At 40.7% G+C, this 27017-nt stretch overlaps 1 protein-coding gene across 1 annotated transcript in view; it reads right to left on the bottom strand.

The window, feature by feature from the left end:
* The window catches only part of CEMIP2 (cell migration inducing hyaluronidase 2), a 939901-nt gene that overhangs the window by 638911 nt on the left and 273973 nt on the right, over positions 1 to 27017 (bottom strand). The window contains exon 5 of the mRNA XM_044059182.1: positions 24511 to 24716. Within this exon, the coding sequence (XP_043915117.1) occupies positions 24511 to 24716 (206 nt within the window). The remainder of the gene's footprint in view (positions 1 to 24510; positions 24717 to 27017) is intronic.

The following is a 27017-nucleotide window of genomic DNA, read 5'->3' on the forward strand; positions in this document are numbered from 1 at the left end:
TTAATCCATTCCTTTTATTTTCTTTCGTACTTATCCCCTTTAAATTTTCTTTTTTTTTGTCTTTGACCCTTTTATCAATATATATATATATATATATATATATATATATATATATATATATATATATATATATATATATATATATACCTCAGCACTGAAATAAATAGGACATGCTGGAGAGACAGATTCATAATCCAGAGGCTCCCTTCACTCTGGAATAAAATCCCAGTCCAGGTTAGGCAGAGTCCCTCATTGACTCTCTTCAAGAGGAATCTTGATGAGTGGATGGGAGATCGTAGGTTTACCCCGGGTATCACTTCTGTGTCACTGTTAGACAGAGGCACAGTATACTAACCTCGAAAAAGGGCATAGCAAAATTAATTTAAAATGGGTGGCAAAAGCCATACACACTCTGGCTAGGCTTATAAATGCCCTAGGGCAGATAGCCTAGTATGAACCTATGAACCTATAATTTTTTCTTTTACTACCTCCCAGTTTATGTCTTCTTCATCACTCATTTTAGTACCTTATGCCCTCTGTATTATTATTTTCTCTTCTAATTTTACTTCTACTACTTCTGCTCATTTGCTTCTCTTTCTTCTTCTTCCTTACTCTTATTTTATTTTTTTTTGTTATATTTATAACATTTCAATTAACATTCTTTTGCATCATGTCCAATTTTCCCACAAATATGTGATTTTCTTTTGTCGCAGTTACTTTTACTTATCAAATGTCCTTTTCAAAAAATGTTTTGGCTTGTCCCCAGTATCTATCAACACTCCTATTCCCCCTCCACATTTATAATGCTTGGTATATGTTTATATTTTTTCTCTTTCTATTTTTAATACAATATCGCAATCCCAGCCACCAATACATAAACCCCTTTTGTCATAGACGTTTGCAATGTCCAGTACTTATTTACATAAAGCTTTCAAATGTCCTTCCAAAGTCTCTCTTTCTACCTCTGTTCGAAACTGTACACAAATCTTTTTTGTTTCCCTGTTAAATGCTTTTATCACATAAAGATTACATGGGTTAGAGTCTTTCTTTTTTTCATATTCTCCAAGAAAATTTTCCATTGAAAAATCAATCTCAAATATGTCAAAAAATGTCTCAATAAAAATAAATCCTCTTACCTCATGTGATTTTACACCCAAGTGAGCTAGCAAATTCTCCAATACTTCACACCTGTCCATTTCTTCAGCTCCTTTACTTTGAATCCTTAACATATACTTCCATTTTTCATTTTCGTCTGCTTCCTTTTCTGCTACTCCACTTTTACCTTCTTTTACTTTCTCTGCACGTTTTCTTTTCCATCTCACCACTATTCTCCAGAAGTATGTCTGCATCCTCCTTTCGTATTTTCTCCATAATGTTCCCACAGAACACATCTCCTTCATTTTCTAGCTCACTCTGCACCATCACTTCTTTACGTAAATCATCCTGCAACCCTCCTAACTGGAGCGGTTGTAATTATACTTCCAGCATTTGCCGACTCATCTTTTTCAAAAAAAGTTCTTTGAAACATTTCCTCAAAATCCTGCACACATTTTCCAGTCTCAATATTTGCTTTCTCCTTCATTTCTTTCTCCACTCCATCTCCTTGTCTTTCCATCTGCCTCCCTGTTTCTCTGGGCCGTCTCTGTGCCTGGAACAGAAACAGGAAATGCTCCTCCAAAATGGGTATTACTCACAACAGTGAAGAGTACAAGAAGTTCCCCTATGCCCTAGCCAAACTGCACATAGTAGTATAAATACCACCTTAGGTCTACCGTGAAAAGAGGCTACTAACCTGGTCAAAAAAAAAAATCTGTCCTTTTCCTCATATCATTTGTTGGAGAAGATTTAGGACTTTGGCACTACTGTAAGCTGGACTGTTTGATTTATTGAAGTATAAAAGTTCTTGGGTGACTGCATCCCTTATAGCTAGTGCTACACATCAGTGTATATGAAATGAGGGTGGGGTACCACTTAGTCAAACGCTGCTATATATACATAAAAGACTTCAGAAAGTTCCATGTATTAGTTGCATATGAGCTCTAAAAGGCACAACACATACCTCAGGACCATGGCCATAGTCACAGATAGAGACCAAAAATGCAAATATCAAGCCATTATGTGGCATTTGTGTGGGCTCACAATCATCCAGATACCTAATGAATGATTTCACAATTTCACTAAATCATCGCAACTCAAGAAGTAGGTCATGGATTCAGCAACTCTCGTTAATTCATTACTCTTTTCACTTTTAAAATACTGTCTCTAGTTTTTCAGTCTAAGGAAGAAATATATTTCATTACATTAGCACATTCTATGCCAATACATTCTGAATAATGTGTCTTGATGGATATTACATATTAGCCAAACCCTTCATCTTTCAGCAATATATAAAAATGGTAAGTTTTCTGATGTGCCAAAGGAAGTAACACAACTCAATGAAAAGTTTATTTAACATACTTTACACAATTAATTTGATTTCACCATGTATTTACAACAAAATGGTGCTCAAAATGAAGTGAATATCACAGAGGGGAATGAATTAAAGCTGTAATTCCTAGTATAAGGCAGTTATGACTCTCTGGTTTAATTTGATTTGCCCTTACTGCAGAATTACACTATACTTGACAAGGCTTTTTGTCAAATGCAATATAAAGTACACGTTTATTTAAATAAAAAATAAATACTACTACTTAAACTACTTAACTTATACATTTAATATTCAGAAATGTGTATGCCTATTTTATACATGCAATAAGGCAGTCAGGGGTGCTCAAAGTACAGCGACAACCACTACCTGTAAGGTACTTGAACTATACCACCCCCTCTGTGCCATAATACTTACATTAGTCATGTCAACATTTTATTAACAGAATGGTTTGGATATAATTTTAAGTCACTTCATTTTTTTACAGGGGTTCACAGGCTAAGCAGAAATATAATGCACCAACAACCTCATTTAAACAGCAATACTTCCAAGAGCAGGGCTCATAATGAAACTAATCTTTACATCAAATGAAGTGCAATTATGTTTACTTGAGCTAACTCCAACTTGCCTCTAACCTTGTAGGATGCAACTTTCATGACTGGATTTAGTTCTCCAGATTCACTCTTAGTGTAACAGTGGAAAAATATCATCCCTTCCTTCTAGTAGTGATATTACTTACCTTGTACACCAATATTCTCCACACTTTTTAATTTACAACATTCTTGGCAATTTATTTCCATTGGCTTGGAGCATATTTTATCCACAGATTTCATCTACATAACATATATACTTGTGCACATGTCAACCTCATGTTTAAGTCAAGGGGCAACTTTTAGATAAAAACAAAAATGCAACAGCTTGTAAATAGGTCAAGGTGTTAATACCTGTGGGCAGTGGTAGCAGTACACATAGCCCACAACAGTGATGCAGTGAGTTTAAAAGCTTCTTTACGAATGCCAGATGTTTTAATAACAATTCCTGGCTTTCTGCCTGAATCAGACAATCGTCCAAGTATGGGTATATTTGAATATTTATGTGCCTGCAAAATGCAATGGCTGGAGCTAGACACTTTGTGAATACCCTGGGTGCAGTAGATAAGCCAAAGGAAAGTGCAGAGAACTGATAGTGCATGGAGCCTGCCCTGAAGCGTAAGTATTTCCTGTAAGACTCTCTTATCGGAATGTGCAGGTTGTTGGTCTTGGAATGTGCAGGTAAGCTTCCTTTAAGTCTAAGGTTGCCAACCAGGCATCCTTGCCTAGCATAGGAAACAAAAGTGTTAGCATCTTGAATTTTGGGATTACCAAAAAAGTGTTTAGAATAGAGAGGTCCAGGATAGGATGCCAGGAACAGTCTTTTCTGGGTACCAGGAAAAGTCTTGAATAAAAACCTTGTCCCTTTTCTTTGCTGGGACAGGTTGAATCGCCCTGATACTTAAAAGAGACAGAACCTGCTGTTGAGCCTCTGCCCACTGATTTGGGAGTAGGTCTGGCCAATCGTTTGGGTTGGTGAGGTGTGGAAGTGGAAGCTGTATCCTAGGGAAACTATATTAAAAACCCATTTGTCCTGGGTAATGAGTTCCCAGTTTTTTGCATGTAGGGCAAGCTTTCCTCCTAAGGGAGCAGGCAGATGAACAGGGCTTGGAAGGGTTAAGGTTAAGTCATTGTGCCATTTTCCCGTAGGGGGGTATCTTACTACTCCCTGCTTTGGAAGTGGGTGCTCCCCACTGCTAAGGCCTGTGCATAGCTTGAGACTGTAATCTAGGTGGTCTGCTGTTCCTGGGTTTGGACTGAGAAGGCCTGGAAGAGGCTGGAAAGGGCCAATTCTTTGAAGGCCAATGCCTACTAAATCTGGGAGGCTGTACTTGCAGGAAATCTTTAACAGTTTGCATAGATTTACCTTTTTCCTCCACCTTTTTAAGGACTTCTGCTTTGCTGCCAAACAGGCAGTCTTGATTTAAGGGAGCATCCAGTAATTTAGCCTTAACATGATCTGGTAAGCTTTGCTCCTTAAGCCAAGCATGCCTTCTAAGTACAGACTCAGTGACAGCAGCCCTGCAAGATGCTTCTAAAGAGTCAAAACCACACTGCAAAGTATGTTTACCAACTTCTTCTGCAGAATGCACTAAATCCTGTAATTTGCTGTGTTCAGTACAGTCAGGAATCAACCTCATTTTCTGTTTAAGTAGTCCCATAATATGCTGCTGGTACTTTTAACCTATGAAACTGGCAATTTAAAGCCCTAATGGCCAAAGTAACAGAAGTATATACCTTCTTACCCCAGCTGTCCAAGGCTCCAGAATCTCTATCAGAAGGGGTAGGGTTATTGGCAACAGTAGCCTTAATGCCCTTTGTTCCTTGGGAAATGGTCTCTGGATCCACAGTAGGATTCTTGAAGAGGAACTTGAGAGAGTCAGGTACTCTAATACCCGTCAGGTTTTCTGGGAGCTGGAGGTAAGGGGTCTGGGGAAAGGCTAGATTCCAAGAAGGCATCTACAATGTTCAGAACAGGAGGGATAGCTAAAGGCTTGTGTTGAGGGAGGAGTAAGAATTCCCTAAGCGACAGCTAAAGGCCTGTGTTGAGGGAGGAGTAAGTATTCTCTAAGTCTCTTTTTGGAGTCAGAGAAAACCTGGCTTTCCCAGCGGAAGTGCTCCCTAAGAGTGTGTAAGGTTTCACCAAAAGAAAAATCCTCTTGAGGGGAAGCAGAGGAAATGGAATCCTCTGCATAAGAATCCTCATAGGTAGATAGGGGCAAATCCTGATAATCAGAAGAAACAGAAATATCAGATTCCTGATTAGAAGAATCAGAAGGAAAATCAGTTCTAGGTCTCTTAGAGGGGGAAAGCTGGCTTCCCCTAATTAAGGTAGAGGCCTGCGAATCTGAAACAGCGGGTATCAGGGGCTGCGAAAGCACCTCACTGAGTACCAGCGGACTGGCGACTAGCTTAACGGAAGCATCGTCAGCAGTTTTGGACCTATGCGGTCTGTCTGTCTTTATCCTTACGTTTTTTCAGAATATCGGTAGTCGGATGGCTTACCAAAGCCATTTCTGGATAGTTATACCGAGTACCAAAATAATTTGCTGCAAATGTAGACCGACGAACAGTTCTGGGGTTGAACAAGGCACAAAACCGACAGCGAGGGACGATGAGGTCTGGGTCTAAGCAAGGAATGCAGAACTAATGAAAATCATTATGAGGTATTTGCTTTCCACAGGTAATGCAACTGACGTCATAGAAGAAGAGACAGCATCCGACGCAGGAATCCAAGACTCTGGTATTCAGTCCGGCTGAGGGCTACCTGCAGGCAGATAACCCAAATGTGATGAATGCAACACTGAAACACAAAGAACATCAAACAGTTACAGTAACAATACCTGAAGTAAAGGCAAAATCCTTAATTTCCAGAATGATACAGACCCATTTCAATCCTCAACCATAATTACAAAGTCTTTATGGCAGTTATGGCTCAAAGACCGGCCAAATATAATGCCAACTAATATCCATGGTGATCAGTGTGGGTTTAGAGAGGGTAGGCAAATATTTGTTAATGTACTTCAAACCCTCTTTCGCCTAGAGGATGCTCAGAAAAACTCAAAACACCCTTTTGTTATTAAGCTTGAACACAGAAAATGCATTTGATAGTATGGAATAGGACTTTATGTTTGCCATGCTTAGATCAATTTAAAATGTTACTGCAGTGGGGTTCTTTGCTGGTACCAAGACAGCTGTCAAGATTATGGTGGGGTTGTCAAACACTTTTCATTTATGGAGAGGAAAAAGTCAGGGCTCTCCCTTGTCACCACTGCTATTCGCATATCTTTTGAGGTAAAACCTCAATATAAGGTAACTACCCCTAAGGGGCTAAACATGGGGCATTTTATACTAAAGCTCTCCCTCTTTGCGGATGATGTGCTTTTGACCATGACTGACCCCAATAGTGATCTTCCAATACTGTTCTCAGCGCTTAAGCACTTCAGTGCTCTCTCAAGCTATAAAATAAATGTGACTAAAATTAAAGCTGTCTGAATCAATTTACATTATATTCAGGAAATTTTGGATAACTATCCATTTCTCAAAATCCAGGATAAAATAAGGGACTTAAGGATTTGGGTAGCAAACTCTGCCAATGCCACGGTGAAAGCTACTTATCACAATGTACACTGTAAAATAACCAACTATTTTCAAAAATGGGATATACTGACATTAGATCTAGATCAGAAAGCCCAGGCAATAAACTGGTTTATACCATCTCTACTGTTATATATTATACAAGCACTAGCCACCCGACCCCAAAATCTCAGCTAAAATTGTATAGAGACGTGTACAGCAGTAGGAAAGATCAATACATTTTTGGTACAGGACTGTAGAAGTACCTCTGAGCCAGAACCAGCGGAGTCAGCTTGTACAATCAATTCCCTCTCTTATGAAGTCAAAGAAATTTAAGATAGTTGGCTGGAAGTGCTTACATAAGTATTTCTATACACCAGCTAGACTGGGTATGATCTTTCAGAGAGTTGACACTAGCAACTGGATATGTTTGCAAGAAGAAACAGATTAACTGGATTTTTTTATTCATGTCCCAGCTTGAAGCAATATCGTGACCAGTTTACTGAACTTGTAGCCAAAGCATACCAGAGTGTACCCAGATTTTTCAACAGCTCACTGTGAAGAATGCTGCAATACCTACCCCTAAATTAGCTCACATTGCTTTAAGCTCCAAAACATTTGAAGCTTACCAACCCTACTATCTTTAATATGCACTCTCTGAATTTCATGCATCCCTGTCATACACCCTTACTCCAGCTTCAGAATAAATACATCATAATTGTTTAGGGAAGGTTCCATTTTGCAAACATTTCTGCCAAGCAGTTTCCAGATGGAAGCACTATGATCTCATAACAGCTTTGGGAATTCTGTGCATGTATCTGCCAAGTACAAGAAACAAACCATCTCTTCCAGGAAAGGGAAGCCACATCATCCTCACACTTTAAAGGCAGTGGTCACTAACACAGAAAATTCCTGGCCTTGTAGTTATGATATCACATTATGCACTGTAGTTGACCTGTCAAACAATCTAGCATTTCCCCACAATAACCAGCCAACTCATTAATCAGTCCATGAGGACTCTTCCCAGCTACAAAGTTAACACCCTCCACCTTCTTGTGACTCGGTGTAGATATCACACTCTGTCATTATGATTATACATCATCTTAGTAACAACTACTGCATTTCAACAGAAAATTCATTTGAAAATAAGATCCCCACCCCTAGATGGTAACAGTAATGCCAGATTTCAATTCCATTGTTGAAACACATACTGTTAATGTTATTGTAATGCTACAAGGCTATACATGAATCTTTGATCACCACCCCTCATCACTCTATGATCACATATCTCTCCTGCATAGTGTACATCCTGGTATTCTTATACAATTATGCTTCCTGCAGATATACAAGCCTGTCTGTACCTCCAAAACACTATTTTTACACATTATATTATAATATAATATGACTATGCAGTTTACGCTTAGCTCTTGGCTATATATTACTAATGCAAATTAACCCATGAAAATAAAAGTCACATACTTACCTTAATGTTAGAAGTGAGAGTTCAGTTCTGCCTGCAGATCTTATACTGCAGATGTTAGAACTGCTTGGCACATTCGCAGGCTGTTCAGCTTGCACAGCTTCCTGCAACAGGATCTCTACTCACAGATCTAGCATTACCTTAAGTACATACAATTTTCACAGCTGCTACTGTACTGCTCTGACTACATAAGTAGCACAGAGACTTCATGTGGACCTCTTGGGTATATGCCCCATGAGAACATACCTGTGATGACCATGGCACCAAAGGAAGATCAGCTTTAGAAGCCACTTCCCGTCTGTAATGATCTTCAAAGGTGTAGAAGGGGGCCCAAATACCTGCAGCACAAATGTCCACTGTAGCACTGAATGACAGCTGCGGATGTAAAGAATACTGGTATAATGTGCCCTGGAGAGAGCAGGTGAAGCTTTCCCATATATGCTACAACAAAACAAGATGCTGACATCTTTAATTTAACACATGCATCCTTAAAACAGGAAACGCATAACTCATCACATTTTCCTGTAGATTTTATTCTTTCCACCTTGAGTTTTATCACCCATGCACTACAGCAAATATTTTCTTTTTGATGGAGAACTGGGTAAATAATGCATGCAGGTGTACAGCCTGATCAAAGTTTCATTCTCAGCTGCTTACGCATTAAATGTAGGAATGGAGCACAAAGAGACCATATCTTTAAGGCGTTCCAAATACAAAGAAGAAAAATAATTCAGGGAACACATATGGCTAGTGTAATGGTTACCAAGAAAACAGGCTGGGCACAGGATCCTATCAAATTCTCGAAAAAGAAGTATAGACATTGGGAAAGGGTCCTACAGGGGACATCAAATCAAGAGGTTTCTCTTTACAAAGGCCATGCAGACTAAGTCAGGCTAGAGTTTGTTAGACCTGACTAACATGAAAATTTGAGATGGCTTCCAAGTGTGCTTTGAGTGAACAATACCTCATGCTAGACTGAAAGATTTTATGGAAGTAGGTCGGTCAAAAAAACATGGCCACCAAGGTTGGATATGGATCTATTCCTCAACTGGCAGCCCACATAGAGAACTAGCTTCATTTGTCTTTATATGTCTTTAATGTTAAGAAATTTCAATGAATGCCTGGATATTACCCTATCTGGGAAGCTGTCTGCAGATCAGTATATATGTAAACCATTAAGAAGCTTTCCATGGACTTGCACGTGTATAAATACTGACCACGTGCGAGCCAGACTGCCATTTTGTAGAGAACTGTTGAGATGTAAGCATGCATGTATGTAATGGTCTGTCAGTTAATCAGTTTGTTTATAGTTTATGTTGTTGCTATCCATCCTGACGTGTTTCTAGATAATAAGGCATATAAACGAACTACCCCACCTGTTCGTCCTGAATCATAATATAAGACAAGTGACACTGTCACGTCTGCTGAACAATGGAACTGGAATGGAACTGGAAAAGTCATGCTATCACTTCAAATGTCTGTAGATCAGGGAGATCTCTGCACAGTGGGTTTGGGTGATAAGTAGTGAGTATGATAAGGAAAGTGAAATGGATGCACTATATGAAACTTGCACAGCAGCAGAAGTCAAACTTAACCTTGGCTAGTAATCTGCCACGGGAATCATGTCGGCTCTTGACCAATGGCGTTTTGTGATGAGAGGGAAGGGGAAAAGTTGTTTGCCTACTGAAAAGTTAACAAGTCCTTGGTAGGGTTATTCTGTAATGCAATCAGAGAAAGGAAAAAGTTGTACTTGATACTGAAGGATGTTACAAACAGGCTTCAGACTGGGCACCAAATATTTCCAAAATAATTTCTGGATAGCTGAATGGCTCAACAACCATTCAAGATGTGTCTGCTAAGCCTTTGAGGCTAGGAGCTCATCTCCACCAGAATGTAGATCTCTGAAAAAAATAAATTGTTCTCTAACAACTGCACACGTATTCACTTAGCTTATCTGCAAATGGGGTATGGATATACTACTCTCAGAAGTACTGCCATGTTGTCCATATGAAAATAAGTGTGCTCTGTGGAAGATGCAGCATCAGTGCTTAAAAAGATAGAGTACTACTCTTATTTCCAATACACTGATAATCTCACCTAACTTCCTGGTTTGGCCAGAGCCTCCACACTGCAGGTTTACTAAAGTGAACTCCTTTTCCCCATAGAAAAGGTCCACAAAGGGGTTGCAAAATGGCAGAACTGGGGGACATCCACATGAGATGCTTTGTGTGTGAGTGACAGCACTTAAATGGGCCATCCAGAAGTTTCCCTCCATGTAATCACAGCAGTCTCAACCTTCACCAAAGAATTCTCATGCAATACCCGTCAAGAACCACCCTCTGAATGGGTGCTGCCATTTGGTCAACAATCCTGAGACAACTGTTGGTTGTCGCTATATGGGACACCAGAAGATAATGAACAGTGTCTAGTAAATTCTGTAATCATTCTAAGCATAAAGAGGCCCGACATGTCCTAATCTCTAAGGAGCAGCCTATAAATGTTAGCTTCTTGTCTGGGGCCAGCTGAGAATTTGCAAATTTCACAGTGACCCACAAGGAAACACAAGTGTGGAACAAAAAAACACACAGATGGATAAGACCATTCCAAGAGATGGACATTCACAGTCAATTATACAGACAAAGAAATGCATTCAATATATGTAGACTGAGGTGTACAGCCATTCCTGACATGATAAACTCCTTGGCAGCTATAATTAGACTAAATAGTAGAGTTCAAAACTGATACTGACTGGTCCCACAACAGAGCACAGGAACCTTCTACATAGATTCATTATCTTGATATGCAGGTCAGCATTCTAAGGGTCCAAGCAGGCCATCCAGTCAGCTCTAGACAGACATGGGAGTGAAAATGAAGCATGACCATGTGGAAGGGCTTTTGGGGATGAAAGCATTAAAGCTGGTTAGCTCTAGAGCATGTCTGACATCTTTTGACTTCTCTGTAACTAATAAAATCTATCTTTTTGGGCCCTCTGGATGGGTCTACTTTTCCAGGAGATAGAGCACCCCCTCCCTTGTCTTTTTTTTTGTACCAGATAAGAGGAATATTCAAAATGTGATACCAAAATGCAGGAAGAATGAAAATGAACACTCAACTGATCTGGCATGACTAATTATGCTCCTCTTTCATGCCTTTTATATTACGTAAAGCTAAACTACTGAAAGTCATGCAAAGGCCATCTCCCACTGGCCTTATGAAAATGGCTAGGTGATGGAAGCCAAGAACAGTACAAGTCCCCATGGAGATACATGGAACATCCCCGATACTGCTATAGAACCCTTCCTCTAGCCCTGCTTCTCTGCTCCACCTCAGAACTGGTCCAGTCCTCACATCAAGCAAAGTCTTGGGGCTGGGGCTGTGGATTTTACCAAAACCATAGATTCTGATCACTTCTCTGCATCCTATTGAAGGTATGTTGTGAGACAAGGAATTCTGTACTCTCAGCTATAAGGTCCTTCTTCACAGTCTATAAGGTTTCAACAATCTCTGGTTCAAATAACATGGGGTACTGAAGTATGGGTCCATAAAGGATGTTCTGGTGTCTTTGGTGAAGGGACATCAGGCAAAGCCAGCAGTGCTGGCTAATGGTAGTTCCAGATCCTGTTGCCTTAGGAGCCTCATTTTCAGCACTACATATAATTCTAACTAAAAGTGTACTTCTGAAAAGCAAATTTGAAAAAGAGTTCATAAGCCTCAATATTACAACAGAGGACCAAATAGTTTCCATACCTGTCTAGAGCCTTTGATGTTTTTGCCCAAGGTTGGAGGATGAAAGACTAGACATCTGGAGCCAAGAAAATGAAAAAAATCTTAAATGTGACAGAAATGCTCTAACTGAACAAGTGAAGCAACATTTTGCTTTACTCATTCAATAATAAACATTTTTTTCACATTTAATTAGCATAACAGCACTAAAGAATGTTACAAATTCAGCGCTGTGAATAAGACAAAAACTTTGAATGCAGCCTACCTTTGAAGTGGTCTAAACTGAAAGAGCCAGGGATCATCAAGTCAACCTGCTCAACTAGTGCTCTAGGTGCATGGCTAAATAAAGCAGGATTAATGCTTTTGGATTCCATGAGTTAAGGGACACTAATAATAACACTTTTTAAAGGGACTGGAAGATCATCTCTACTTTCTTGGTTACTTGGGTACAGCAATGAGTTTTACAGTAGTTCCATGCATAGGACGTGTAACATTTGTCAAAATCCCAAAGAAATTGGTACTACAGATAAAGTACAGCTGTGTAAAATTTTACCATAACAGTAGATGTCCTTCTCTTCACTGTTGCAGTATTCATTGCTTTAGGGATCCCCCTGCCAAAGGCAGCCCAATGTCCAGCCAGTATACCAAACTTTTAGGCTGCTTTAAGGTACGCTGTATGTCACACATATGCTCCTTGTGTTGCATACAGCGTAAAGGTGACATCCAGATGTACCATCCCCAAAACTGAGAGACACAGTATGAATGGCAATCCAAAGGAAAAAAAGATGAAACCTGTACATTCAGAAGAGAAATGGACCAGGAGGAGGAGGGAGGGACCGAATACTGCAAAAGTGAAGAGAAGGACATCTACTGTTAAGGTAAGATTTTAAACAACTGTACATCCTGGCTCTGTACTGTACATGTCCAGGGCAAGTATAACATCTCTGCTTTCCTCCTCCTCAGCTATTATACCTCTGCTCTCCTCAGATCTGTTACTAATTATCAGTCTGTGTTCACCCACCCCACCTTCTACCTATAACCCCTAAACTCTTTTACTACTCACTTCATTTATATTTCGAGATTAAACCAACCTTTTGCTATCCACCCTTAGTAAATAACTCTGTCATCTGTACTCTGACATCTCTCTTACCACAGAGTTACTTATTTAGCCATGTCCGCACATAGTACAATTAGTATAAGAAGCCTTACTACTTTACATAAAGTTGCCATCTCATCTGTTTGGACGCTAACATTTATTTTAACTGTATTTTGCCTGACATTGTTGATATTATATAACTTAAAAATATTTTGTTTGTACTGCATGTACTGGAGCTTTTCTCCCCAGGCCTCCAATGAAAAGGGGTCTATGTGCCTAGCCAGACTTCTCCAGTCAACAAATATAAAAATAAATAAATACAGTTTGTTACTGATTTAGCCAACTGCCTGTTCACATCTTTCTTTTTATCTTCTCTCTTCACACTGTAAGTAATTTATACAAAGTAATTTTATACATTTGGAATGCTGTCCCTTTTTATGGAAGCCTTCCAAAAATATTTTTCAGATAGACAGGTAGAAAGTGACCACTGTCATCTTAATCTTATAGCTGTAAAATTGCAAGACCCTATCTTCTGCTTCGACCAAAATTAGCACCGGGAGTGGAAATCTTCAGGTCCAAAGTGTTTATCATTTTACGAGGATATAACATTACTTCATATGACATCCAAAAGAAAATTTCATTCCCTTTTCAAGGATGGTAATTGCAAAAAAAGGCTAACAAATGCATGTGCAAGCCACTACACAATAAAAGCTTTTCTAGTGCTAAACTGAGGTATTAAACTGAAGGAAGAGCAGTACTCAACATGGAGACAAGAATTAACAGCAGAGCATGGCACCACAAACTATACAGGAGTCACACATCACATGCGTAACTACAGTCACACGTGAAGTTATCACTGGTCCTTGTAGGAAAATACAAACCTCTTGACAAATCCAGCCAAGACTTGCATGAGTACAACAGAGTAAACCCAAAAGTTATCAATGACTGTTTTAGTAATGCTTTTCCAACCAGAAAATCCTTTTGGGGGGAGGGGGGGGTCAACGGAAGCTAGTCATTCAGATATTTATGGGGGGGACTAAAAGACCCCTCCCTCCAAAGCCTGGCTACTTACCTTGTATTGAAAAATAATGCCAGCCCAAGCTGGAACGAATAATCTTGCGAAACTGGCATATAGTGATGTAACAAAAAGAGCAAAAGATGAACTCCCTGCCTTTAATGACTAGTAATATTTTGAATACTTAAGAACTGGTTACCGGTACAACATAAAAAAATCTGAGCTGTTTATTTACAATGGTTGTGTTCGTTTAAAATTAGGAAGTTACATTCTCATAATGTACTGTCTATGTCTGATGTCATTCTCTTTAACAACATGTCATTTTTTGTGACTTTGGCCTAGGCTGTGGCCGAAAATGATTTACAAAGCAATTCATTTACCTGGCCATCAAATAACAAAATTAAAACAAAAGCACATACTACTAAGTCACTTACAGCAGCACAGGCAAGATTCCCTAGAGAGACACCATCTGGAAGATTACAATTTGCACTCACTGGCATTAACAAACTCCAGCCCCTCCAGAAACAGAACTGAGGAAGAGGCAGGAATAGAACCCCTCTCTTCTTTTCCCTGAATGAGGAAGAGAAATTTCTTCAGAAGTAGAATCTAGGCTTTCCTTCACAACTTCACAGAGACTGGCTCATCTAGCAGCAGGCCTCAAGATAAAGAAATCCAAAGAACTCTTACTTCTTAATAGTAATAGGACATTGCTTGAACCATATACTCAAATACATACAAACATCTTTACATGGATTTTACAAATATACATTGAAAGTGAAAAGTCAAAACTTGTTCTCACACCTCTTATAAACCAAATATTGCTGTTGTTTAAAAAGCTTATTTTTCTAATCAATTAATTAAGAATTTATTAATTATATTTCTTATTGCTTACACAAATGAATGTTCGACATCTTTTGATACTCAGAAAACGTTACAAGTTAAGAAGGGTGACCTATTATATTGGAATCAATTTCTGTCAGCTAATAAAATACATTTTGCAACTATTTGATCAGCAGATATAGTTTGCAAAATTGCAATTGGTTGGACATCCAAACTTGTAAGGATTTTATACATACTAAGTTTGTACCCTCAGAGGCATACAACAAGAGTAACTTAAAAATCTTGGATTTTATCTCAACAATCAATAGCTCACGCAACAACACTTCATACATGTATGTTATTTATAAAATTCTCAAAAATTATTTTATCAAAACAGATGTTTCTTTTTGGAATTATTCAAGTGAAGTTAGTAGACAAGTATTCTCAGTAAAAAATAAAAAAAAAACGTTGTTTACAGTTGAAGAATCCACAACTTCCCTGTTCTAGCGTGTATACACATGGAAATGTTTACACAAATGTTTTTTCATCCCAAATAGACTAGTAATAATGTATAAGAAAGATGAAATGAAATGTTGGAGATATGGACACCCTGATGCTGACGGGATACATATGGCTGTTAATTGCAAAATAATTTCCCCATTTTGGTTAGACTTTAAATATCTTTCTAAAGCTCTATGGAATGACAACTGCATCATTTCTGACTCCCTTATCCTTTTCAATGTTCCTGGTCATTCCTAAAAAACAAACATGTTTACTATGGTCTATCCTCTCTATAGCAAGGAAAATTGCTACTAAAAGTCGGAAATCTCAATCTACTCCTGTCTTTAAAATTGAGTTTATTCATCTTGTGGAATACATTTGTAAGAATGAGATTGCTACTATAAAAGCAAGGACTAACAACTCATCATTTAATTGCTTGGACAAAATTGTTTAATCTATTAGAGAAATATTAAGGGTTCTCCTGTGTATATTATTTTTTTAGTTGTTATGGACATTGTATATAGTTTGTTTTTTTCTTGTTACTATACTGTTAAGTTATTGTGTTATAAAATGAATAAAAACAGTTTGGGGAAAAAAATAAATCCAAAGAGCTCTAAAGACCTGGCTAAGAGAGATCACATCCAAAACCCAACACTCCCTGTCACTGCCTTTCTAAGCTGCAGCAGGCAGACAACTATAGCCACGTGTGCAGTTTTGAGGGGTAGATAAGACTACTGCAGCACATCCGATGGGTCTACCTCATAGAAGACTTGGCAGAGGGAGAATAAAATATCCCGGCACTCATTTAGCAATTCATTCTCTGTTCACAGGTTGGCTTTTTAGATTGCTGACTAGCCAAATAGTAGAGGAAGAAGATGAAGTTGTAGGGGTGAGAAGCATGATAAAGAGCATCCACATAAGTCAACAGCACTTCTTTAGCAGCATTTTCAGTGAACTCCTAAAAAGCCTGTCCAAGGACTAACCTTGGCAAGGGATGATGACAGCCTGCCTTAATTCCACCTTAAAGCTGAAATCTAAAAGCCACATTATCCAGTAATGCACAACCCAAATGTTGCTGTCCTGTTTACAGCATCTTCAAGCAAAATTAACATAGGGTTACATGAAAACCCACTAAGCAAGAAGTAATAAAAGGGTCTTAAACACAGCTACCTTGATTCTGAATCAGGGAGTTCTAAGCTTTTCAGAACCTGGATCACAAGGATAAGTAGAACTGGGACAGGTAAGACGGAGCTCAGGACATTACTGAAGGAAGAGAACATCCTCTTACCTACCCTGTCCAAAGCTTTGGACTCCTTTGAGGATTTGTTAATTCACCCCACCTTTCCCACCTTGCTTAAGTACTCGATTCCTTGTCTATCACCAGGATAAGAAGATTCTGGTACCACTAGGAACTTAGATGGGCCAAGGCAATACCTTAGGACATTGCCTGAGGAAGCACAGACAAGCTATCAGTCCAGTACCCAGGAGATTTTAAAAAAGGAGCACACATTTTCAGCAGTTGCAGAATCATAATCTCGGTGCTTTCATAAATCAAAGCAGGCATCCTTTAAGGGACATTCCATATGGATAATTAGCTTAGATTCCTTAATCTTCAAGCACTAATTCAGCCTCTTTTTGGGTTTAGAAAATATAAGGAAGCAGGCAGGTCCATGGAGGACTTTGTGTGCTTGTTACTTTACCCAGAGAAAAGGTCATCTGGAGTAAGCTATAAGGAGAAAGTACAGTTGTGTACTTACCATAAATGTAGATGTTTGAGTGTATTCACTGTTGCAGTCATTACTCTTGGGTTATCTTGCTGGCAGGCTACCCGCAGTCAGCCAGAGTTCCAAAGTCTAGGTCTAGCGTCGGTTGCTGTCGCCTCTTCCCTGACGTCAGTGCACCAGGGGTATAAAAGATGCAACCGGTGCCATTTTCTTCAGTTTTTTTTGCCCCAGATGTCAGGTGCCCCCAAAGGGAAGGCTGTTAAAAAGTATGCCAAAAAGCATGCATGTACTAAAATAAACATTTCCTTCATCTACAAGCAAAAACACCACATAAGTTGTATAGAGTTGAGCAGTACAGAAAAGTCCCAGCAATGAAAAGGGGGATGGTGGGTGGGTAACCTGGACTGCAACAGTGAATACACTCGAACATCTACATTTATGGTAGGTACACAACTGTACTATGTTCATCGTGTTTCACTGTTGCATTACACTTGGGTTGAATCCCAAAGCTGAGGTTGGGTGGCTGGGCCTAAATAGGATTAGGAGAGGCTACCAGGCCCTGCAGAACTGCAGTGGCAAAGCCTGCTCTGTGCTTGGTGAAAGTGTGCACTGAACTCCAGGTTGCAGCTTCTAAAATGTCTTTGGTTGGTACTCCTCTGAGAAAGGCTGCTGAAGTGGCTGCTGCTCTGGTAGAATGTGGCCTAATGCCCTTAGGCACTGTTTTGCCATGCTGTGCATAACAGAAGCGAATGCAGTGTCCTATCCATTTTGAAATTGGATGCTTTGAGATAGGCTTTCCTTGTGATCCTGCAGCATAAGCTACAAACAGTTGCTCAGCTTTTCTGAAAGCTTTTGTTTTGTCTAAGTAGAATCGTAGCTGTCTGTGTATGTCCAAAGCATGCAGAAGTCTCTCCCTTTTATTCTGGGGATTTGGATAGAAAGTTGGCAAATGAATGGTTTGGTCAAGAGCCACACTGGAAACCACCTTTGGCATAAATGTTGGGTTTGTCCTTAGAGAGACCCTGTTCTGGTGAAAAATGATGAAAGGTTCCACTGCCATTAATGCCTGTAACTCTGAGACTCTTCTTGCTGAAGTTATTGCTAGAAGCAGAGCAGTTTTCCATGATAAGAATTTATCAGCTGTGCTGGCTGGCTCAAAAGGAGGCAGTGTGAGCTTATCTAAAACAAAAATGAGGTCCCAAGTAGGTATTGGTGCTCTCCTTGGGGGTCTTATGTTTTTTGACCCTCTGAGGTACTGCCTTAGTAGTGGATGTGAAAAAATAGGAGGTTCCGTATTGTAATGAGCTGAAATGGCAGAGGCATGGATCTTAATAGAGGAGAAGGATAGGCCTTTGTCCAGCATCTCGGTTAGGTATTGTAAAATCTGAGGTATATTTGGAACAAGTGGTTTGAGTCCTTGTGCCTGATTCCAAGCACAGAATCTTTTCCATTTTTCTGCATAAGATTTCCTAGTGCTGGGACTTCTGGCTTCTAAAATGACATCCATAACAGCTTTAGAGAGAGGTGTGGTCTGAGTGGCTATATTATCTGCCATGCAGCCAGATTTAAGGTTCTGAGTTGACTGTGTAGAATCTGATAGTTTTGCTGAGTCAGAAGATGAGGAATTTGAGGTAAAGGCCAGGCTGGGCCTTGAGACAAGCTCTTTAGGATCGGGTACCAGTGCTGGCGTGGCCAGTCTGGGGCAATCAGTATCATTTTGGCCTCTCTTGTCTGACTTTTAGGAGCACCTTGGGAAGAAGAGGCAGTGGAGGGAAGGCATAAACTGTCAGGGTTTTCCAGCTGAATGATAGAGCATCCACTTTCCATGCTTGTGAGTGATAAGTTCTTGTGCAGAATTTCTGTAGTTGGCAGTTGTGAGGGGAGGCAAAAAGATCTATGTCTGGGCGTCCCCATTTCCTTGTTATCATGCTGAAGACCTGTGGATTTAGTTTCCATTCGTGAGGATCCATGAGATTTCTGCTTAGTTCATCTACCAGTGTATTTTTCGTTCCTGGCAGGAATTGTGCCTGCAGATGTACTTGATAGGTCAGGGCTGTGTTCCACAAAGTCATGGCTTGCCTGCAGAGGGGGTAGGAATGTGTGCCCCCTTGCTTGTTTATGTACCACATAACTGTGGCATTGTCCGTCTTTAGTAATAATTGTCCTGGATGTAGTAGGTCCTTGAAAGCAGTCAGGGCATTCTGTATGGCTAGCATCTCTTTTTGATTGATGTAAAGATGCATTTGTTCCTTGGGTCACGTGCCCTGAATACATTTTCATGCCATGTGTGCCCCCCAGGCATAATCCGATACATCCGTTGTTATTGTCTGCCTGGCTGTGGGTAAGGTGAAAGGCTGTCCTTTGTTGTGGTGATAAGCCTGGGACCTCCATCGAAACTCCTGTTGTAGGCAGGGAATTAAAGTAATTATTGTGCCCAGGCTGTGGCAATGTTGAGTCCAAACACTTTTTAGATACCATTGTAGTTTCCTCATATGCAGTCTTGCATATATAATTAGTAGAATGCAGGATGCCATGAAGCAGAGGGCCTGCAGAATTTTTCTTGCAGGGAGCTGGGTCTCTGCTGACATCATTTGAAAGTAATGAGTCAGTTGCCTTTGCTTGTCTGGCGTGAGATAAGCCATCTGGGTAGTTGTATTTAAGATTGCACCCAGGAATATTATCTCTTGAGAGGGCACTAGTTTTGATTTATTTTCGTTTACTGTGTACCCTAGGCAAATTAGCAATCTTTTTACAAATGTCAGATGTTTTAGAAGAATGTCCTTGCTCTCTGCTTGAATAAGGCAGTCGTCCAAGTAGGGATATATTTGAATTCCTCTTTGTCTGCAAAATGCAATTACTGGTGCAAGGCATTTTGTGAAGACCATGGGCGCAGTAGATAAGCCAAAGGGCAATGCAGAGAATTGGTAATGCATTGAGCCAGCTATGAATCTGAGGTATCTTCTGCAAGATTGTCCGATTGGGACATGCAGGTATGCCTCCTTGAGGTCCAAAGTAACTAGCCAAGCCTTCTTGCTAGAAGTTGCTGGAGTGTTAACATTTTGAATTTTGGAACATCCAGGAAAGTATTTAGGATTGACAGGTCCAGTATTGGTCTCCAGGCTTTGTCCTTTCTGGGTACCAGGAAAAGTCTTGAGTAAAATCCTTGTCCCTGTTCTTGCTGTGGTACTCTTTGAATAGCTCCCATGTCCATGAGAGCAGCAATTTGTTTTTGTGCCTCTGCCCATTGGTTTTGTGGCAGGTCCGGCATACCTTTTGATTTTGGAAGGGTGTGAAAGTGGAACCTGTAATCCTAAGAAACAATATTCAGTACCCATTTGTCCTGGGTGATTATGTGCCAATTTTGTGAGAAAAGTACTAACTTTCCCCCTAGGGGTGTTGCCAAAAGGTAAGTGCTTGGCATTTGTAGAGGGAAGTCATTGGGACTGTTTCCTATAAGGTTGTGATTTGTCTTCTCCTCCTTTGGGGGCTGAGGCACCCCATTGTTTAGGTCTGTAGGAGCCTTGGGGCTGAGATCTGCCTCTTGGACGTCTGTATCTGCCTCTTTGTGGCCTTGACACCGGAAAGGACCAATTTTTTGAAGGCCAGTTTCTGCTAAACCTAGGTGGCTGAACCTGTAAGAAATCCTTTACTGTCTGCATTGATTTTGCTTTATCCTCCATTTTCTTTAACACCTCTTCTGCCTTAAAACCAAACAAAGTATCATGCTGTAGTGGAGCAGCCAATAATTTTACTTTAACATGTTCAGGTAAACTTTGTTCTTTCAACCAAGTATGCCTTCGAATGACAGAGCCTGTATCTGCGGCTCTAAAAGAAGCCTCTAATGAATCAAAACCACATTGCAGAGTATGCTTTCCCACTTGTTCAGCTGCATGTAATAAATCCTGCACTTCCTTACTGTCAGGATTTTCTGAGATTGTAAGCATTTTCTGTTTTAACAAAGACATGAGGTACTGTTGATATTTAAGCATGTGAAACTGGCAGTTTAAAGCCCTTACAGCTAAAGTAGCAGAAGTGTAAACTTTTTCCCCCATCTATCCAGAGCTCTAGAATCCCTATCAGAGGGGACAGGGTTTTTAAGCAGTGGAAGCCTTAACCCCTTTGGGACCCTGAGAAATTGTTTCTGGGTCAGCAGCAGGGTTTTTATAAAGAAATTTATGAGAGTCAGGGACCTTGTAGTACCTGCCTGGCTTGACTGGTGCAGGGGGTAAAGAATCAGGAGACAAACTGGATTCAGAGAAAACATCAACAATATCAAGCACGGGGGATGGACAGGGGCCTGTGCTGAGGCAATAAAAGAATGTCTCTGAGCCTTTTCTTGGATTCTGAATAATCCTGGCTCTCCCAATGGAAATGCTCCCTCATTGTGTGCAGGGTTTCCCCAAAAGAATAATCCTCAGGTGGAGAGGCTGAAGCTATAGATTCTTCGTCATCAGAGTCCTCATAGGTTGGGAGAGAATATCCCTGATCTGAAGAAATAGAAACCTGGTCAGAAGAATCACAGTCAGTGTCTTGCCTAGGCCTTTTATCAGGAGGGGGATGGGAACCCCTGATCAAGGTAATTAATTCTTCGGCCATTTTAAGCATCTGTTTCTTTGACATGGATGATTGTCCAGGAGAATGCTGTACTTGTTTCCTTGTCTTTAATGGTGTTTTTGACTTTGCATTGGCTGCTGCAGTGGACTTAATAGTAAGCTGTGAATGTATGAAAACACCCTCAGAAGCCGATGCCTGCTCAGCGGCTCCGGACCCATCTGAGGGAATAGTTTCCGCAGGCCTAATACCTTGAGTTTCCAGAGGTCTAGGTCTCTCCATGTGGGAGTCGGATACGGCCTGTGGCTCTGAGGTAGCGGGTATCAGGGGATGCGAAAGCGCCTCACTGAGAACCAGCGAGTGACCTAGAAGAGGCTTCGTCGTCAGTTTTGAACCTCGGATGCCTGTCCTTTTCCTTGTCTTTGCATTTTTTTATGAATTCCGGTCGTCGGTTGTTCCGACGGCATAATGTAGTTAAATCTTCGGCCAAAGTAATGTAAAGCAAAATCAAACCTACGCTTAATAGTGCATTTGTTGAATCTAGCACAAAACCAACAACTAGTAACGTCGTGGTCAGGGCCTAGGCAAGGAATACAGTAAGAGTGAAAGTCCTTCTGAGGTATTTGCTTCCCACAAGAAATACAATTGTTTACTTTTACTGACATCGGTCTGAAGCAAGAAAAAGTTTCCCCAACGGGGAAGACTCTGTTCTGAAACTCGATTTCGAAAATCTCAGGAGTCGGCCGACCGGCACTTGCGAACTGCTTTTGCTTCGGGCACCGCGCAGCAAGAAAGACTGAAGAAAATGGCGTCAGTTGCATCTTTTATACCCCTGGCGTACTGACGTCAGTGAAGAGCCAACAGCAACCGACACCGGACCTAGACTTTGGAACTCTGGCCGACTGCGGGTAGCCTGCCAGCAGGATAACCCAAGTTTAATAACTGCAACAGTGAAACACGATGAACATCTGCTTCTGGCTCCGTGGCAAGAAAGACTGTAATGGAGTCAGCTGCCTTACTTTATACTACTGATGACCTGACGTCATTCCTGAAGTGACAGCAACTGACGCAGAAATACTAAGCCTGTGGTATTCGGGCCAGCTGAGGGCTACGCTGGCAGGGATAACCCAAATGTGATGACTGCAACAGTGAAACATGAAGAACATCTGGTCTCACTCACCCTTGCCTGCATCAGAAGCAGAGGTGCAAGTTCTCGAGTCCACCCTAACATGGATACAGAGAAATCAGAAGACAATCATCCTCAGGATTATTACAGTGGTTAGTGCTCACTACTCAACCAAAGCTTCAGGCATTATGCAGACATTAGAAAGACCCCAGAAAAAGGAAATGCTGAAGGGAAGTCACCAACCCTCATCCTGCTAACAGACTAACTTCCCATTTGCACCTTCTTGCCAGAAGTGGCCTTTGCACCCTCTGACTCCATTCAAAAGGTAAGAATTTTCCAACATATTTGCTAATAACTAACATTAGTCTGACCCTATGATGGTCAAGGAAGGGCGCAAGACTGAAAAAAAGGTAGAGACCACTATTTCACAGCAAATTAAGTCAGAGGGGACCCAGGCCTGTGCTCAGCCTTCTCCTTATACTCTAGTATGGGATTATGCAAGATGCCATCCTAAAAGATTACACATAATGGGCTACCCTCTCACAGGTATAATCCTTTAGGTACTGAGGCAGGCTCAACACTTCCCATACCTTCTTAGAAAGCAAGGTTAAAACCTTGGCATTGGTGGTACCACTAAACATTATGCTCCTTCTCCAGGCAACACAGACAGCACTAACACAAGGACAAGACTGGCGACTGGATGAATGCAAAGCACACTTAGTATGTTTCAGTTTTTATGGCATCAACCTTAGGAGGCTTCTTACGAGACATTAGAATGGAACAGAAATGTGTAAGCAGCAAGCAAAAACTGGAGAGCATAGAACTGTGCACAAAGTCCTAGCTGAGGCATATGATGCATCAAGGGGAGAGGCACACAACCCCATGTCTGTAATGTACAGACTGAAAAAAGCTCGTTACAAAAGAATACCCAGAAGAAATAAAAGTCCCAACAATTATCCACAGCAAAATGGTTCATTCAGGTAAGGTCAGCAAAGTATGTAATGTACGAGAAAACACAATACAGTTCTCGAACACAGAGTCTGTGATGCTACCTCATCAGTCAAGGCTAATTACTTAAGAACACAGCACTGTACTCCTCCACACAGTGCAACCTCAACATACATAAACTTTGACAATCTGTGAATTATAAAATGGTGATTTCATGAACCCAAGTCTTCAGCATACTAAATTTCCAGCTGAATCTTTGGCACAGAAGTTATAAAGCCCTGACTAGGGACTAGGTGTCAAAGGCTTAGTTAACAGCTTGGACACCTGAGAGGTTGGCTTGGGAGCGGCAGAAGTGCTGAAGTGGTACCCATTTTTCATTTCTGGAGACAGAGAGTGGGACAGTGCAAGTCTGGAGTATATATTCTGTTCTGAACACCTAGTGGAGAACAGGGATCAATGGAGGCTGTCACTTTCAAGGAAACAATGCTGAATGCAGGGATTGTATTCTCAGAGGTGGGAGACATGCCCGTACACTTGCCCAGTGCTTTACACTCCTGGGTTCACATGGGCATGTCCAAGAAAAATAAGGACTATATTAAAACTAATTTAACACAGATGACTGCACCACTTCTGACACTTGTAGGGCAAACAGACCATAGAGCTCTCACCTCTGTAGAATGATGGGCTAAAAAGAGCATAAGAGAGGGAAGGCTTCATGGTCAATGGGAAAGAAAATAAAATGGCTTCCAGCTGCACATGTACATCCTTGCATTCTGCAAACCGTAAGGGATCAGAATGAAGACTACCAATCACGTGGTAATTAGCAGGTAGGTATCATTAGGAAAATAACTTTTCTGATACAGCCTCCTCAAAACTCCATGTTACAATAAAGTTGTAATGCCTCCTCCTCACTTTAGTCATGCAGAAACCTCTTACTTGCAGTCTGTTGCAGGCACTGGGATATATTTGCCATTAACTTTGTCCCGAATTTCTGTGCACATGGTATCATTTCGATCAGTAGGGAGCTGTGTTCCAGGTTTAGTGAGAAGTCCAAGGTTGTGAAACAGAACATTTCGCTCTTCAATTCCATCCTCCAGAAAGAAGCAATGGCCCAATGTATCATAACCAATGGTATCTTTTACCTGAAAGACAAACCAATACAGCAGTTGTTAAATCCGCAAATCAGAGGTAAATAATTTCAGATATAACTACAAAACCTAAGCCTGGATAGAGTATCATTTTCTCATCTCGTCTTCAAATCGGTCTCCAGAGCCATGGACAAGGGTAAGGTGGTCCACCCAGCCTATCTAGACCTCGCCAAGGCCTTTGACACCATCCCCCACTCTGGAATCATAGATAAACTTACTAAGCTGGGCATTAATCCCTACATCACCCAATGGGTTGCCAACTGGCTTACTGACAGAACCTACACTGTAAAAGTAGCAGACTCCAAATCCAGCTCCAGACAAGTGACAAGTGGAGTACCTCAGGGTTCAGTCCTGGGACCTCTCTTGTTTGGCATCTACTTCTCTGAAGTACAGGCCAACACTAAGGGACTCTGGCTAACAAAGTTTGCAGATGCCTGCAAACTGGGAGCCATTATTGAATCCCCAAATGATGTGGATACTCCACAAAAGGGCCTTTACAGAAACAGATGCTTGGTGCCAGAGCCATAGGCTCAAGCTCAATGCCATGAAATGAATAGCTATCCCCTTTGGGAAAAAACATGTACCCGTGAATTACCACATAGGTGGCAGTACACTAAACACCAAAAGTGTGATAAGAGACTTAGGGACACAGGTGGACAGTGGTCTCACCTTCGATAACTACATCGCCACAACAGTCAGGAAATCCTTCTATGTGGCACACCTCATCACTAAGAGCTTTTCATCCAGAAAAGAGGAGGTCATTGTCCCACTGTCCTCATCCCTCATTACACCCATTACAGAATACAATGCCCCACTTGGTATGTACCTCTCAAGACATCTGCAACAACTGCAAAGGCCACAGAAATACCTCACTAAAAGAATCACAGGCCTAAAGCAGATGCCCTAAGCTGACCACCTTAAAAAACTCCAGCTATACTTTGTCACATATCGTCTACTCAGAGGCGATCTCTCCTTAACATACAAGGCCATGTCAAACCCAGAGCTGTTGGACATGCTACACTTAAAGAAATCCCAATCCCTCAGAGCCACACGATCCAGGGATTTAAACCTTGTCATCACAATAAACAAAACATGCTGAAGGGATAGGTTCCTGACCCAGAGGCTCCCAGACTCTGGAATAGACTGCCCATACATGTCGAGCAGAGTGCCTCTTTGGCCCTCTTCAAAAGGAACCTTGACGATTGGATGGGAGAAAGGAAATTCACCCCGGGATTACGTCAGTTGCCCTGCTAGACAGGGGTCCAGGGAAGCAAATAGTGTGTGAAGAAATAGCCAGGGAATTGTTATGGCTAGGCTTGTATAGGCCCTAGAGCTGATAGCCTAGTACCAACCTATGGATGACACACCAAGGAGGCATGACTAAGGCAGTCTGACAAAGTGAAACAAGGAAGTAATGGGAGTCAGAGATATCAGCTCAGTAGCAAATTAATTATACAAGTCTACTTTGCTTAATCGAAATTACACGTACCTGAACCTGAAAAATGTGAGCTGAATTGAATGGAAACTTAATAACCAGAAGCAACAAACTGATTTTTTTTTCTTTTTTTTACAGGGAATTGAACCACTTGGCCACCAGCACAAAAAAAAATGGAGACAAATTAAACGCATGTGGTGGGCTGCACCCCATACACCCCCCAAATAAATATAGCAACTCCGAGATTGCACTAAACTGGGGAAAAGGGCAAAGTTCAGCCTGGTGGCCAAGTGGTTCATTTCCCTGTAAAAAATATTGGTGATTTGTTGCGTCAGGCTATTAAGTTTTCGTTGAAGTTGTCTCGCATTTTTCAGGTTCGGGTAAGTGTAATTTCAATTAAGCAAAGTAGACCCTTGCATATATATATACAGGTGTGTGTGTGTGTGTGTGTGTGTGTGTGTGTGTGTGTGTGTGTATATATATATATATATATATATATATATATATATATATATATATATATATATATATATATATATACACACACACACACATATCCATATATACATACAAATATGAATATATATATATATATATATATATATATATATATATATATATATATATATATATATATTTATATTTATAATTAGACATCTAGCCTTAGACTCCAGTGGTACTTTTTAGTCCTTATATTTTGCATACAAAGAATCCAGAGATAGGTCAGACGTGGATATGTTGGGACATTTATGTTTCCCCTACCCAAGGACAGGGCTGCAGTTACCCATCCATTCATCCAAACTAAATTTAAATAGAGTAAGAGAAGTACTTTACATGGAGTGGGAAACAATTCCAGTGAA

The sequence above is a fragment of the Protopterus annectens genome, chromosome 17.part0, assembly GCF_019279795.1.
Source record: "Protopterus annectens isolate FY-2018-M chromosome 17.part0, PAN1.0, whole genome shotgun sequence".
NCBI classification, from domain to species: domain Eukaryota; kingdom Metazoa; phylum Chordata; order Ceratodontiformes; family Protopteridae; genus Protopterus; species Protopterus annectens.